The sequence below is a fragment of the Sprattus sprattus genome (assembly GCF_963457725.1).
Source record: "Sprattus sprattus genome assembly, chromosome: 13".
Classification (NCBI taxonomy): Eukaryota; Metazoa; Chordata; class Actinopteri; order Clupeiformes; family Clupeidae; genus Sprattus; species Sprattus sprattus.
The window spans coordinates 13,921,015-13,938,446 of record NC_137911.1 but is presented as its reverse complement, the minus strand read 5'-3'; the positions used below and the strand labels follow the sequence as shown (position 1 = coordinate 13,938,446).

The window sequence follows — 17,432 nt, the reverse complement described above, 5'->3', positions numbered from 1 at the left end:
ACTTCTCTTCTCTTCTCCTCTCTACCCCCTCCCCTCCCCTCCTCTCTACCCCCTCCATTCTCCTCTCCTCCTCTTTCCAGATCAGAAACTAAAGAGCAAGTTTCTCTACATAGTGTGGGGCGACAAGGCTTTTACAGCATCTGTTTGTGATTATGGCCATGTAATAGTTCGCTTGTCCTGAATGACGCAGGATCTCTCCTCTCCAACTCATATCCAAAAATAAACAGAAAGCTTGGTGTCGGTAGTCCCTACAGTGTCTGTCCATGATCATCACTGTCGAATGGTCCCCTTGTCCTGAATGACGCAGTTCTCTCCTCTCCTCTCCGCTCCTCCTCCTCAGGCTGATACTAAGCAACAAGTTTGGTGTCAGTGGTCCCACCACAGCATCTGTCCATGGTGATAGATGTCTAATGGTACTATTGTCCTGAAACACGCAGTTCCTCTCATTTCCTGAACTGAAGGATCCTGTTTGTGATCTGGGATGTTATTTACAGTCTCTCCCATGGTCCCCTTTTCAGCTGTGTGGTCAGCAGGGTTAGTGTGTATATGACGCATGATATCTGTCCATGTCAACAAGTGTTTCTCTCACAGGTTTCTTGTTATCAATGATGCCTTGTGCCTCCCATTTTGAGTTTCAAGAAGAGTTTCCTGTTTGTGGTCCCTTCCGCCACGGCGAATGACCCTGTTAGTTCCATTAAGCTCAGTCATGGCATCACCATTCACACTGGTCTTCACTCTTAGCCAGCAATTTGTCATGGTCAGCTAGATGTCTCACCGTCCCACCCCACAACCAAAAGATAACTGAATTTCTGTGGTCACTATACGGCCACTGACCACTGCTTTACGGTCTCCTCTCTTGTTGTTCCATTATCTTCTCTAAGGGCATCACTGTTCACACTGTTATATCATTGTCTGCAGTCAAAACAAAAACAACAAAAACAAAATGAAAGAAAGTGATTTAAACCTACCAACTACGACAAAGACATCTAGATACACAAACTAACTTGCACTTGCTTGAGTTTTTTTGACTGTGACTCACCTCACACAAAGGGGGCTCTCTTATTCCATGCAGGCAGTGGAAACAAATTGCTTCACCGGCAATAAACATCTATGCTATTCCATTCTATTAGGTTCCAAATGGGCAAGTGGATGTGGGGTAATGACGAGGTAGACAGACCAGCTGGCAGAGTGGCCGTCATAAAGCACTCCATGGCAGACAGGGCTGGCAGAGTGGCCAGCCGAATAAGACAAAATGAAGATGGAGGAGGAATCGATGAAGAATTTATGGTTTGTGGTCGTCTTGTGTACACATCTGTATCCATAAGCACTTAATTTCCCAAGACTGGAGAGCCTTGAGGCTTACATTATCTGAGGCATGTTGTTTTGGTTTTTGTTGTTGGTACCCTAGGGTCTGAGCAGAACACATGTCATGTGTGAAGTCCATACTCAGCATCATCAGCTCTTAAGAGTATCCAGCCGAACAGTGATGGACCACAATCAGTCCTCCCCTCTTAAGGGTTCTTCAGTCGTCGACAATCTACAAAAATCAAAATGTCTCCCTAGAAGCTCAAGCTATACCCTTCTTCATTCCTCTAGTTAAAAGGCATATAGTAAAATCCAACCTACCTCTCGTGGCTCTCAAAACTGTTATCTTAGAAAGTCTCGTTTTGAAGTGTTATCTTAAAATACATCAATAGCCCTGCTAAAAACAAACAGATTAGATCCCTCATTCTGACTTGAAGGAAGAGAGTCTTGGGAGACAGCGACACAGTTCCCTCTCCAGGTTCTCACTCCCGCAGGTCCATCCCCACAGGAGTACTGTGAGTGTTCATCTCCCTCGCCATCTGTTTTCTATGGGCCTTCCCAGCATGCCAGCTCTACTGGGGCCCAAAGGGTACAGGTGAAGGGGATGTTAGAGTATGTGTGTGTGTGTGTGTGTGTGTAAGTGCATGTGTGTACAAGTGTGTTTATGCGTGTGTGTGTAAGTGCGTGTGTGTACGTGTGTGTTGCACAGTAGGGCACAGTCACTGCCCAAAGGGACGAAGGCTCCCATGAGATAGTCTCCTTTGGTCTCCCCACCCTGTCAATCTCTTTCTGTCTTAATTAGCACATTCAATTTCCGGCCACCGCAGGGGACCCTGGGAACACACTGTGTCCAGCAGGGAGGCTGCCTCCACCCCCAGGCACTCTCAATCAATCACCGCTGGTGTGCTGTGCCGCTGAGGAGGCCGAGTAGCCTACAAGATGGCAGAGACCCAGTGGGGTGTTGGGGCCTTGGATGAGAATAATCAGTAAAGAGACGGAGGCACCGGAGGTGAAGTCAGAGCGATCCCCCCCACCCCCCACCACCACCACCTCTCCCCGCCCTGCCCTGCCCAGACTGCTCACACAGCCACAGGTGAGGAACACAGATGCACTGAGCTGTGCTGCTGCAAACACAGCACAGAACAACAGAAGACCTGGCTCACCTGTGTGCTCAGGTGTGACAAACACACACACAGACACATTACACGCACTCATGGGCATGAAAGTAACACACTGTTCTAGGAAACGGCTGAGCAAAAAAAATGAAAAAAATGATGAGTGAGCTCTTTAATGGAGCCAATATTCTATTTAAATGACTGAGGCAAATGGCCTTGGATGGAGTGGGATGATGTAGTGCACCAGTGACAAGGACAAACGACACTGCGCACAGTCCCAGGAGGAGGAGGGGGGAGCAGAAGCAGCTACAAAACAACAGGGCGGCACAACACCTGCGCTCCAGTCAACCTCCATCACACGCAACACGACTGGCGGGGCCAGCAACTCCAGTTAAACCAACTAGAGAAAACACACACAAACACACAAACTATTCCTACATGGCCCCATGAATCAGATTTAATAGAAAATGGTGCAAAAAAACGGTGAAACAACTCAAGTTGCGTAACAGGCAATCTGTGGCCTGAAAAATAAAATAAAAAAACTACAATCATTGTGCCAAACTACAATCATTGTACAATCAAGGCCCTTCTTTTCTCACCACTTCTCCTGTGCTCTCTCCTCATCCTCCTCTCTCTCTTTCCTCATGCTCCTCTCACTCTCCCTCTCCTCATCCTCCTCTCTCTCCTCATGCTCCCCTCTCTCTCTCTCTCTCCTCGTCCTCTCTCTCACCCTCTCTCCTCGTCCTCTCTCTCACCCTCTCTCCTCACGCTTCTCTCTCTCTCTCTCATCTTCCATCCTCTCTCCCTCCTTTCTCATCCTAATCTTCATCTCCTTCTCTCCTCGTCCTCCTCCTCTCTCTCCCTCTCCTCTATTCCTCTCTCACTCTACCTCCTCCTCTTGTTTCTCCCTCTCTACCCCGTTTCGTCCTCCTCTGTCTGTTCTCCTGGGCAGCTGTGTGTCCTGTTCAGGATCCTGCTCTTCCTGACACCTCTGCTGCTCTGCTTTATGTGACTCTCAGTGGGGCACCAGCGGGGGCGGATGAAGCAATATGCAGGTCAAGGAAGGGGTTCAGGACACACACACACACACACACACACACACACACACATAAATAGATCATACACACAAATGTGCACACACATGCATGCATGCATGCGCTCAGAACACACACACACACACACACACACACACACACACACACACACACACACACACTTTGAACATATATACATCCACATACAGACATCATAAATGCAGACAGGAATAGGTACACATACATTAATTACATTCAAACATAAACACACACACACACACACACACACACGGGTCAATTTGCAGCTCCCTGTGGTTGGAAGGCCATGCAGCATTTTGGCAGTGCTGGGAAAGAGTGGTTTGTGTGTGTGTGTGTGTGTGTGTGTGTGCGTGAGAGAGTGAGAGAGCGAGAGCGAGAGAGAGAGAGAGTGTTCTTACCTGGTAATAGGGGTCACACTCGGACAGCCAGTGAGACTCTTCCGCTGCAGCTTGACCCTCCTGCCTAGCCCCATCCTCCTGCAATCACAGAGAAAAGGAGGGATAGAGGAAGAGATAGAGAGAGAGAGAGAGAGAGAGAGAGACCAGGGGAAAGAATGAGAAGGAGGATGACGTAAGACAGAGCGAGGAGGAGAAAATGACAAATGCTTGATCAGTTCTGGAGATGACAATGGGCTTCCTTCTAAAAACACACAATAACCTGTGTGGTAATAAAAAAGCCCCTATATCACAGAAACATTTATACAGAGAAACAATCCAACAATAGTCTAGCAATGTTTCATTGGAAAAAAATATATACAGTTTTGACTGCTGACATCTAAGTGAAAAGGTAGAAAGTAATGAACACAATTTCCACAAGATTCCTTATTGTTTCCTGCCACACTGATTATTGGGGAAGATGTGCATTTGTAGATTATCGAGGATAACATAACATTCCATTCCATTGTCAACCTGACAGAGAGGCCCAGCCAGTAACACTGACAAGACAAGTGTCGCTCTATATTTGCCTGACTGAGGTGGGAGAAAACACACACACACACACACACACACACACACACACACGGCTATTTGGGGTTGCGTGAGGCAGCAGAAGAGGCATCACACATGCAGTCAAAGGTCTATGCTGCCCCCCAGTGGACAAACAGAGGCTGTGTCCAAATTCACCAACATGCTAACATCTCCCTCCCACTGTTCCAACTCATAGTTATTGTTTTCCTCTCAGCAGGGGGCAGAAGGAGAGTGCATAAAAAGGACACAGAGGATTTACATAGCTGTGCTTGATATGCTAAACCTCTCGGTTGGACAGCCTGAGAAGGACAGTGAGAGTTTCCAAGTAATCAACCAGTCTTGGCCACATTCTGATTACCTGTTTTTAGAACTTTTGATATGTGTATGTAATACTGTGCTTTTTATATTCTGTTATGTGTTTAGTCCTAGTGCGTATGTGTGTGTGTGTGTGTGTGTGTGTGTGTATGAATATGATGGTCTATTCATAGTGCTTATGTTAGGTTGTGCTCTGTGTTTCCACTTCAAATGGAAATTAACTAGTGTCTACAATTATTGAACAAAGCATTTTTTCTCTTTTCTGAGCTAATGTATTATGTACATGGTCCATAACGTAATACAAATAAATAAATAGATAAACAAATAAAGTACAGGACATTTCTTGTCCACTTTCTTATACAACCTAATGCCTCTTTAGGTTGAGTCTATCTAGTGGACTGGCTGGAGTTGCACTCAAACCTGTACTGGGAATCTGGAAGGGTAGCTAAACAGTATCAGGGAGAGAGTGGGGTTGGCATGGTTATGGCTGTGGGTGTGGTGGGAGCAGACAAACCCAGTGTCACTGCAGGATTTACGACACCTCTAATGACTCTTGAAAAAGCACAAATACAGTGACACAAACTCTCACACACACACACACACACACACACACACACACACACACTGACTCATACAAGCACACACACACACACACTAACTAAAACATGCACACACACACACACACACACACACACACACACACACATAATGTGTCCTCCTTCACTCCCTCTTCTCTCTCTACTGTGCAGCTCTGGCTCCCTGCCACCTCGCTCTCTGGTCTGCAGCATAATGAGTCTATTCAGAGCTGAGAGCAGCCAAATGTTAATTAGATTAAATCATTCTTTTCACTGGGGTGGGAAACAATATGCCAAAGAAGAGAGGAAGAGGGATGGTGAGAGGGAGAGAGACAACATAGAGGAAAAAATAGAGAAAAATAATACAGAGAGCGACTTCTAAAAACCCACTGTTCGGATGTGGGGAGACAGTTTGGTTTGTCCATTAGTGTGCTACCCAATAGTGGATAGTCGCTCTCCTCTCCACTGACAGCTGCTGTAATCTCAGTGCGACTGCACCACAGCTGAACCCTCTGGCACGGCGGCCATGACCATGGGGTGCAGGACCCCTCAGCCACGGAGACACAAACACCAAATGAATATACACCTATGTTCACACACACACACACAAACACACACACACACACACACATCACAGAGAAGCATGCACAAAGCCTGCACTTCACACACTCTCTCTCTCTCTGTCTCTCTCAAACACACACACACACACACACACACACACACACACACACACACACACACGTGAAGTTGCACCCTCCCAGCCTATGTGCGTGGGTGTGTATTTTAGATGCTTGAGTCTTACATGTGTCTCTTCGTGAGCATTCAAAGACGAACACTGTGCAAGCAAAGCTGTGTGTGTATGAAGAGTCTGTGTTCAGACAAGCAAGTGTGTGTGTGTGTGTGTGTCAGATGAGTCTTCTGACTGAGCGAATTTGGCATTCCAGGGCACCCGGCTGATCGTGCGGGCCAAGTAACACCCCCAGAGCTGGGCCAACAGCTGTTCCCTGGGCTGGGCGGGTCGGTCCCCTGACACATGGCACAGAGGAGGAACCATGGCATGACGACCGTGAGCAGAGTAACGGCACATGCTCTCAGACTCCCAGTTATGTAAGCCCACTGCACATATGACACCAAGGTTAAATAGAACCCTTTACTACTAAGCCAGCTTCTCTTTCCACAGATATTTACTTAATATACATAGTACACAGATATATATAGTAAACATAAGCACATACAGACAGACATGCAGACAGATACACAGCCAGCTAGATAAATAAATGGAAAAGTTGTATAATAAACAAATAGGTAAACCTGGTCAGCTGGACAAGCCAACACATAGACAGGGATGAACGGTTAGACTTTTACGAACTACAGGAAGAGATAGATAGATGGCATGAACTCCTTGAGTAAGCTAATGAATCAGACAGAAAGAGGACAGTAAAGCAAGGACAAACATGACGACACACACACACACGTATACATACATACACTCAGTCTCACATGTGCATGTACACACACAAACACACACACACACACACTTAAAGTACTACTAAGGAGATGCATTTCAATTGCGATCAGTACTTGACAGGCAGCTCCTATAAAAAACAAAAACCTCTCCCTTGTCAATCAATTAGGTGGCCCCGCCCCCTGACCTGTGGCCAGTGTGTTAGAAGAGAGCAGGGGAGGGGCTTCCTCTTATGTCTGACACTTATGCAAAACAGGGCAGCGGGGTGGAGAACTCAGACAGGGGAGGAGAGGAGGGGGTACCAGACAACAGATAGAGAGCGTGACAGAGAGGAGGGAGAGAGAGAGAGAGAGAGAGAGAGAGAGAGGGACAGAGAAGAGAGAAAGAGAACAAGAGGGTGGGTGAGAGGAGGAAGAAGGGTGGAAGAGGAAAAGAAAAGAGGAAGACTCATGGGGAAAATGAAAGAGGGAAAAAAGAGAGTGAAGCGAGTTTCTACTATGAACTGCGAACAAGGTCAGGAGAATCAGGTCTGGCGTTTCCCTTTCACACGTGTAGCGTTCTCACCTGGAAATATTCTGTTTGGTTTATCGCATGGTCACACGACACAGGACAACACAGGACGACACAGGAGAGCGACAAAGCCTTTTCGCTCGTCACTTATAGGTGTTCCTGGCTGGTGGCTACCAGGATATAGAACTAAACATGTAGGCTACACATTATTTAGCCAGGAATGCCCCATAAGTGACCAGCGACAGGGGTTTGCCTCTCTCCTGTGTCACTGTACAGTCAACCAAATGGAGTATTTCCAGTAGGTGAGAATGCGTTTGACACGGCAAATCAAATGATTTAGCTCACCAGGTAGAGCTGGAATTCCCATCACTAGCGTGCACAGATGTGCACCAGAACGACAGAGAGTGAGATCGAGAGTGAGAGACACATGTGCATCATTTTAAGAAAGTGAGCGTCTGATGGTGTATAAAATAAATTAAAAACAGACAGACCAGACAGAGAGGGGTAGTGAGCTAGTGAGTGAATGAATGAATGAATGAATGAATGAATGAATGAATGAATGAATGAATTAATTCATTCATTCATTCATTAATTAATTAATGAAATAATGAATGAGCAAGCAGACCGATCGACAGAGAGACTGGTACTAAATTGAATGAGAGAGAAGGGAGAGAGTTACACTCAACAGGTGGTTCATGAGTGGTTATGAATAAGAGGGAGTGAATGAGTGAGTGACTGATAGAGCAGACTGCGACTAGACTGAGAAAGAGAGGAAAGAGGGGAGACTGAGAGACAGGGAGACAGACTGAGAGAGGGAGACCAGACGGAGAGTGTGTGAGTGAGCCTGCTGAAGTGAACTGATTAACAGACATCACGCTGATTTATGCCAGGACTTCAGCTCCTGCACTCTCATCTGCTGCCGTGGGAACACACTACACTGCTTAAATTGGCTAGTGTGGGAATGTAAGTGTGCATGTGAGTGTGTGTGTGTGTGTGTGTGTGTGTGTGTGTGTGTGTGTGTGTGTGTGTGTCTGTGTGTGTGTGTGTGAACACAAGCTATCAACAGTATTTGTGCCTGTATCTTTCCTTGTTGTGTTGGCATATCACTGTGTGCAAGAAATTGGTGCATGTTTCCCATCACTATATGTGTGTGTGTGCACATGTTTGGCAACTGTGTTTGTGTGTGTGTGAGTTTTGGGTTTCTGTATGTTTTTATTTGTGTGTATGAGTGTGTGTGTGTGTGTGTTGAGAGCGCACCTGTGTCTGAGAGGTCCTCTTGCGAGACTGGCAGTGTCTTCCTCTCCTGGAGGACTCGATGCAGTTCTCTTCCTCATCCTCAGTGCTGATCTTGATCCCACCAGGTCTCTGAGGGTTGGGATCCGCAGACTCACTCACCACTCGGGTGCCCTGAGGTCCGGGCACACACACACACACACACACACACACACACACACACAAGTTGGCTAAATCTTCACCTAACCTTAACTGCAAACCTTAAAATCTTCAAAATACAAGTAGTTCACCCCTATATGCCAAAAAACCCACAAATCACCATGACAACAATGTGCAGCATTTCCATAAACAAATACGGAACACTTTTGAGCGTAGCCCCCAGATCCAGAGAGCACCAGCCAGCACTTTCACATACTTTCTCATGAAATGCTTAAACTTAATGTTTTTGAACTATATTCTTAACCAGCATGGAGCATACTGTGCGTTTATTGCCACTGTCTAGAAGCCTTCTCACATAAAGCGCATTTATATAGAGGTCCTTCATAAGGAAACATTATGTCATTATTAAAAAAAATGACAAATAATATAATCTCATTATACATCATATTACGATACTCAGCATACTGTGACATCATGGGGGCAAGCGCTGGTCCTCTTGTGTATCCTTTCCCCAGGTGTCATCCTCACCTTATTGTTTCCCACCATGGTGACGAAGAGTTGGCGTCTCTTGCCCCGGCCCATGCTGAACTGGTTGGGGCCACCGTCGGCTGCCTCTCCCCCACCTTTTGGGCCCTTGTCCTGGGGGGAGCCACCGCCGGACCCAGCTTTCTTCATCACCACCCGCGGCTCCTGCTTGAAGATGGAAGATGGACGTGCCAAGAGAAGCGGGGAGGAAGAAAGAAAGAAGCAACAGATAGAGAGAGAGAGGAGAACCTCTTCAGTACCTAGCTGTTTGTTCGACTTATCTGGATATGTCTGACAGCATGTGGCAGGAACCTCCCCCCCACACAGAAAAACAACTAGAGCCATACACATAAATACACATACACATATATTGTATCTGTCTGTTTGCCCACTTGCTTCTATTTGCCATACAGAGTACCAAGTATCAAAAACATTGACAAGGGGAGCTGGGGGGGGTCTACATGCATGGTCTCACCATCATTGCAAAACAGGTCTATGCCATGATCAATTTAAGGTAGCATTACCATAAGCTAGCATAAATTCCCACCCAAGACAAATTATATACCCTCACTTTTAAACAAAGTTTATCTACTGTTGAACATGATCACGAATAGGCCTATTTTTCTAAAGCTACCTACAGGTAGTTTGTGTGCACAATAAAGAACCATTCAGTATACTGGTTTATGAATACCTGCGCAGCCTCCACACACACACACTCACATTAGTGGTCTTGTTGATGGTGATGGAGAGCTCCTCTGACTTACGGCTCTGCAGAGCCATGCCCTCCTGCTCCGCCTTCTTCTTGTCCTCCTCCACCTCCTGATGGACAGTTAAAAAAAGATGGAGATGGAGAGTGAGCAAGAGGGAGAGAGTGAGAAAGAGTGGGAGAGAGATCTGGAACAAAAGAAAACACAGCTTGGGGGAGAAAGTGCTATTCCTTCCTGCCCCGCTCCTGGAGCTCCAGAGATAGGGTAAGGTGTCACCAGCACCAGTCATGGGTACCCCACGCAGGGAGTACCACACTGATGAAGATGGAGATCTGCACTGTACAATAAGTTACTTTGGATAAGAGTGCTGAACTATGAATGGCAAGTGTATAAGTTGATCCCTCCCTTGCAATCTGACTGTATGAAACACATGTCATTTTGTATGCCTGTACTCATAAAAATCTTTAATATAGAAGTACTGTTTATATGGGACAGAGTTCAACCAACAATCATCAAATTCAAATCATCAAGTTCAACAATGCAGGACAATCTGAAGGAACATTTTATGTGTGATGGAGCAGTTTGTGTGCACCTTCTTATAAATCTCAGTCAATATTCCAAGCAGTCAATATTTATTTATAGTTCTGGAATGTAAAGCTAGGTTATGTTTGCATGAGAGGATGAAGACTGAGATTAGGAGTGAGGGAGTAAGAGAAAGTACAGAAAGGACAAGTAGATGAGAGATGGAGAGAAGAAGAGGGAGAGAAGGAGATACATTAACATAGAATGGACAGAGACAGAGTGTGAACACAGAAAAGGTGAGGGTAGAGAGGGAAGACGACCAAAGAAAGAAGCAGAAGAAAGAGAGACAAATGGACAAGAATATGGATGGACAGGAAAGGAGGAGGAGGAAAAAAGAGAAAATAAGCGATTTGACACTACATGATCAACTGCATCGGAAAACGAAGACATTCTGGCTGCGAGGGTAAGATGAGGGGGCGAGTATGTGATGGGGCACACAGCATGAGAAAGAAGGAGAGAAAGAGAAAGAGAGAGAGAGAGAGTATGTAATGGGGCACACAGCAGAGAGAGAAGGAGAGAAAGGCTAAGTGATTATGTGAGTGAGGAAGAGAAAAACAAATAGAAACAGAGAGAAAAAGAATAAAATAAATAAAGAAATAGAATAAGTGAGAGAGAGAAAGCAGGAGAGAGAGAGAGACATGCCACCCACCTGGTACCTCTTCATCAGTGCCTCATTCTTCCTCCTCAGAGCCACAATCTTCTTGTCTAGCTCCTCGTCCCTCTGCTTCATCATTTCTGTGGGACTCTTCAGCCAAGGCACCGAGGGTGAAAGATGGCACACAGCACAGAATAAAACAAATAAACACACGGTGGAGATGAACCCAATCATACATTTAATTCAATAGCCAGTGTTTGAACACTCCAACATATGCTTTTCCATTGGTAATATGGCCAACATCCACAAGATTGACATTACCAGGCCATGAAACAGACTTTAACAAATTCATATGCCTTACGAGTGTTATTGATTTGTCCACTGCAACAGCTTAAGACAGCATCTTGAAATCATTCAAGGTGATGGAGCTCATATCAGCAACTTAAGTTTGCAATGTCCCCCTCATTAATCACCAGTAAATATGCAATATCTTCTGTGAAGATGTACATTATCCTAAGTGCATTATTGTCTGTGAAAGACATAATATCAATTTAATTATAGTAATACTGTATATGCATTCTGGTAATTAACACAAAACTCAATCCCAATAATGTTTCACAAAGATACACACGTGTTTCTTTATCAATAGGAGATAAAACTGAATATAAAATAGCCAGCGCTGCTCCAAAATAAACTAAATACATTTAAAAAACTTCAAAAGGCAGGCAGACTCACTATAATAACTGTGTGATACCTCCCACACAATAGTGCCCTTTGAGTATACAACCTTTTCTGAGATGCTAGGCTTTCAGACACTGTAATGGTAGTTCCCAGACAAAACAACATATTTCGAAAAATTTCTGAGAGCAAAATAAATCCATCTCGTGTCTGTATGTGAAAAAGGCATAAATGCTTTTTATTTGCTGTTGCTGATTGCAGAGGCCATGTATAGACCACAGCTCTGTGACAGAGTCTTTCTATGTGACTCAGCCTCTCTAGACTCCCTTGCAGGGACAGAGTTAGCTGGCTTTTCAAACCTCATCTCTTCTGGGTCTTCAAGATACACCAAGCCAAGGCATTCTCTGGCACCAGTTTCCTCAGATGGTGGAAAACGAGCAAACAGTGGTCTCTGATTGCAGTCCACTTAGGTCCAACAGAAGACGCAGATGCAGACATTTCCTGGCCGTGTGTCCCCCGTTCATCAATCATCGTATCAGGATGAAGTGTGACACAAACATGTGATCAGAGTGACCATATCTTCAAGTGCCCATATCATCAGCCACTGAACACTGACATATCAACATCACAAGATATCTCTTCTCCTGATTCAATCTCCCTGAGTATGTTAACAAGCACTCTCCAGTTTCTGTCTGACCTGATCCGTCTATGTGTACGTATGGTACAGTAGCTGCGCTGTTATGTAGCGAGTGTCTAACACATGGGCAGAGCATTACTGTGATGAGTGTCACACGGGGGGGAATGTGAGACTACAGCATCTCAGGCATTCAGCCGTCAGCAGGGTTACCCTGGAGAGGAACACAGTATCACACCACCCTCATCAGAGAGAATACACACACACACACACACACACACACACACCTTCCACAAAGTGTCAGACAACACCGCTCACACCACTGTGAGGACTCACATTTAGAAACAATGTGCATTTCTACAGGGGTTCGCTAATAGGCATAAGGTCCTACAGCTCCCTTAAATTGCAATGCAGATCATGACAGCCACAGTTAACCTGATACTCACTGAGATCACACCAGCCTTTTACCCAGAAACCCTCATTACCATGTTCTAAGAAGAAGCATCACAGCTCTTCTATGGCAATGAGTTGAAGAATCTTTCAAAGGTCTGGGTTTAAAAAGCAAAGACAAAAGAACAAAACAGCAATTTAGAAGCTTGCAGTCAAAGAGCTTTTACAGACAAGTTACAAGTGCCTACTAGGATCGTTCAAGAAACACTGACAGACGTTGCAAAGTGACAATCTACAGCTCTAGGCTCTTAATGTCAGACAAACAATGTCAAAGTGAATACATGAATGAATTCTGTGTCTTTTGTGGTCCTTTCTTGAGACAGCGACTCAGTGCTGTATCCTCTGATCCCAGAGTGGCTGGCTGGGCCCATCCTCCTGCAGGCAGGATAAACTTGTGCGCTCTTATCCCTACAGGGATACTCTATTATGGGCTAGGCATGTCTGAGTAATACTGTTACTTTAAATGGCCGCAGGACTGGGAGATTGAGTGTGTTGCGTGTGAGCTGCGTCTGTTGGGAGTCGAAAGGGCACGTGTCTGACAAGGCCCAGAAGTGTCAGATCTTTCTCACAGCTTCTTTTCAGCTGTCCTTAGTTCTTCCATTCAATCTGTCTCTTTACTTCCTGTCCCCTTCCCACACATCTCACTGCCCATTTCCTTCAGAACTGCAAATGTACAAAAGACCTGGATAGGTACTGAGTGTCTCAAAACACAGTGGGTTTGTGATCCCTATGGCAAAGTATACAAAAGAGGTGGAAGACATGCCTCAATGCTAAAGCTGAGTTGGTGTATCTTATGAATGACCCGCTTATGACCTGCTCTCTGTACTTAACAGCATAAACGTAAGTACTTGGTGACAGTTTCTGAAGTCTCCTGAAGTGTCAGGGCACTCCTGGTACTAAACGCGCCGCTAGTTTACAGAAGGAGGTCACAGCCCAGTATTTTCAAACTTTCAAACTTGATAGTCAGGAACTCAAGGCCAAAACGCTTCGCAGCTATAAAACCCAACAGTGCTTTAGCATCCAAGAGGGCTTGAAAACTGGGTTGTTTGGCACCACACTGTTTTAACTAGTGTACCTAACCATCTTCCCAAGCATGGAGAGCACAGATAGATGGGACCCATTTTCTGGACGCGTTTGTAATAAATCAGGACACACTCACAGAGACACAAAACCACAGCACTGTCAGAATGAAGAGAAACAGGAGCAATGGACAGACAAAAGAGGTTCCATAAGTCTCCTTTATTGACCTTAATGGGGGAGAGAAATAAAGTAAGAGAGAAAGAAAGTGAGCGAGTGAGAGAGAGAAAGAGAAAGTGAGGAGAAGAATAAAAGAGAGAGAGGGGGAGAGGGAGAGGGAGGAGGCTGGGAGTCAGCTGAGCATTCTCACGGCTCCATGTGTTTACACGAGTGAGCACAAACTTGACCCTCACTGAAGCCTCCCCTGGGTGAATACCTATTCAAAGGCAAATGCAGTGAGTGGGGTGCTGCCAAAAACGCCACTGGCTCCACCGTGTTCTCTCTCTCTCTTGCTCGCTCACGGCTCTCACTCCCACGCACAGAGCGGTGCTCGTTTAGCGCTGATGCAGGCCTTCATAGTGGCCCCCGCACAGGGGCTGTCAGATCAAATCCAAAGTGTTTTTCCTGCGGCTTAAAAGTCGGACGTGACATTCGCAAGGAGCTTTTTATCTGTGCACTTTGAACTCTTACTCCTGTATACGGCAACACACTATATACACCTCTCATTGAAAAAGACATACACGCAAATAATTGATCTCGCTCTGACACACACTTTTACTTTCTACAAGGTACAAATATAAACAGATCCCGCTCTCTCTCGGCCTCCATCCTACCAAGACAAACATTAATTATTTCAGACACAACACAGACAAACATAAACATGTGCTTTTGTGCATGCATACACACACAGTCACACAGACAAACACATAAAAACACGCACATACAAGCTAAAACATCCCATGGACTTGCCTTCGAGATCACAAAGCTAAGTGGAAGGACGTTGTTATTCCTGTCCACGTGCATGTCACGATGCGTCCACGCTGACGCATCACACACACAGTGCATGAGAGCACGCTCCGCGCACACGCTTACTCACCTACGGCTCACTGCTGATCAAAACCCATTTCTGACGTGGACATTTCTAAGGGAGACCAGAGCGGCCATCAGCACAACACAAGCTGGCCAAAGAGAGGGAGAAAGAACGAGAGGGCGAGAGTGAGAGAGCTGGCGTGGGGGCTGCAGAATCAGCATGGTAGAGGCGCCAGGGCGGAATACGCAGTTCCCTCACCCTGCTCAGCCTGGCATGAAAAGACACAGGGCACAATGCCCAGTCTGTCAATGGCAAGGGGAGAGGGAGACAGGCAGAGAGAGAAAAAAGGGAGGGAGAAAGCAGGGGAAACAGAAAGGTAAAGAGAAACACATGAAGTGTGCAGGGAAAAGCTGAAGGGGCGGATAAATAAAAGAGTGGTAAAGAGAATGGCAGACAGGGTGAAAATAAAGGGAGAGAGAGAGCTGGAGCTCTGCAGCGGCTGCCGTTCACCCGCTGTTGCCACAGTGAAGAGGGGAAAGAGAGAATCCTCGCCGCTCCATGTGGCATTCTGCTGAAAGCAGAACAATGACTCACAGCGTTCTCTATCTCTCCCTCAGTGTTTCTCTCGCTCTCTCTTGCTCTTGTAGCGAGCTGAGCACCCGGGTCTGTGCGTACGGAACCCTCCTGGGCAGCGCCACTGCGCCACGGAAAGGAAGGAATGGAGTGCCAGCCCACGGACTCATGAAGCACACCTGCCCCGGAATTCTTTCTTCCCCTACGCAGTCTGGGGTCTGCTTTCCATTTTGTTCTACATGCTGCAGTTGGACGGGGGATAAGGGGCTGATTTTGTTTACTTACTGAGGGCTGTATGTTTCATGCGGGGAAATAAGTTGCCCGGCCAATCCCCTTCTATCCCCAGTGGACGTGCCAAGCTTAGCGACCATCGGTAACTCACTTAAGATTCCCAGCATTCCTGTTTTTTGTTAGCATACCAGGACAGATTGATAGCTTAACAGCACATAATCAGGTGCAAAAAAACAGAGCGCTTTTTGAGCCACCAGGAGCATTCTCACAACGCTCGACCAATGATTCAAAAGTTGCCCAAATCAAATGGCAGATAACCAGGAAAGGGCAGCACCAGCAGCAGCAATAGGCCCGGGTAGAGATAGAGATGTTGCTGATTGGCTTGGCTCTTTGACAGGCTGAGATGAGAAGCTGGAGCGGGTGAGAAGAGCACAGCCCCAGCGGTCTTGGTTGTCATGGGGGTGCCTAAACACAACAGGCCACAGCCACGGTGGGCAGGAACAGAGAGAGGAATGAGGTCACACAAGCACGCTCTCTCACACTCACACATACACATGCAAACAGACAAAACTGTCAGAGAGGGAGCTAGTCTGCGTCCCACCAGAGCAGAAAAATAATTAAAAAAAAACCTTGTTGTTGTTGTTGTTGTTGTTGATCATGCAGTTAATAACCACCGTAGCTAAAATGTTTCCCACTTGCTTGTTGAGCTAATGTTTGTGAGCTAGTCTCCCATGGGCCTGGCCCTCTCTCCTCTCCCTTACCGTCCACCATGCTCAGTGTCCTGCACCGAGGCGAGCAGCCCCAGCTAACTGGGCTCTCTGGCGGAGCAGCTCTGCTTCAGCTGGCCACGGCTCTCTGCGCACGGTCAGACATGCGACGGTAGCAGCTTTAGTTTCATACTGGGCACCCAGACCGACGGGCAGAGGGGGAGAGTGGTCGGACTTCTCTACTCTATTCTGATCAGCTCAGGAGTAAAAACATATATAGCCGACAGACGATAGTGATGAAAGCAAGAGGTAGAGGAAACGTGAGAAAGATTATGACAGCCTGATGAGAAAGGGTTAGAAAGAGAGAGAGAGGAAGAGAAAGAAGGGAGAAACACGAGTAGAGGGAGAGAGGGAGAGGGAGAGAAAGAGAGAGAGACAGCGGAGACAGATAGAGGACTCACGGGTCTCTGCATGTCAGTGGCTAAAGCTGGGATCCTTCCAAAGGCACGGCAGCCGACGCGGCAGGGGGAACTGCGTGGAGTCTGCGATCATGCCTCGACTACAAAAAAGCCAAGTTGGGCAGCGAGCCAAGACGTCTGACAAAACACACCGTGAGCAACCCTGCTGACGGATTTCAGAGCACTAGGCTGCCTGTCTGCCTCTCCCTCTCTCTCACTCCCTGCCTCTCCCTTTCTTTCTCTCTCTCTCACTCCCTCCCTCTCCCGCTTGCTCAGTTGCTCCCCTCGCCCTCCCTCCCTCCCTCTCTCACGCTCTCCCCTTCTCTCACTCCTGTTCCCTCTTGAGCACTATTGGTCTCTTGCTGGAGCACTTGCTCCAAGTTAAAATTACCCTGAGTCCTGCACTGCCCCCTTCACATCCCCCCCCCCACACACACTCTCTCTCTCTCTCTCTCTATTCTCCCTCCCTCCTCACACCCACCACCACATACATCTCATTTCAGGAGATACAGAACATTTGGCAATTAAGC

At 46.6% G+C, this 17,432-nt stretch overlaps 1 protein-coding gene across 4 annotated transcripts in view; it reads right to left on the bottom strand.

The window, feature by feature from the left end:
- ccdc9b (coiled-coil domain containing 9B) overlaps positions 1–17,132 on the bottom strand; it is a 28,085-nt gene extending 10,953 nt beyond the window's left edge. The window contains exons 1-6 of one of the 4 annotated variants that reach the window (XM_080850061.1): positions 16,906–17,132; positions 11,179–11,274; positions 9,961–10,059; positions 9,244–9,408; positions 8,581–8,730; positions 3,892–3,969 (exon numbers count right to left, since the gene is read on the bottom strand). In XM_080850061.1, coding sequence (XP_080706187.1) covers positions 3,892–3,969; positions 8,581–8,730; positions 9,244–9,408; positions 9,961–10,059; positions 11,179–11,274; positions 16,906–16,917 — 600 coding nt within the window. In that variant the 5' untranslated portion in view covers positions 16,918–17,132. Of the gene's footprint in view, positions 1–3,891; positions 3,970–8,580; positions 8,731–9,243; positions 9,409–9,960; positions 10,060–11,178; positions 11,275–12,921; positions 12,949–16,905 lie in introns of those variants that run through there. The other 3 variants (XM_080850062.1, XM_080850064.1, XM_080850063.1) reach the window with 3 other exon arrangements.
- Positions 17,133–17,432: the final 300 nt, after the last annotated feature.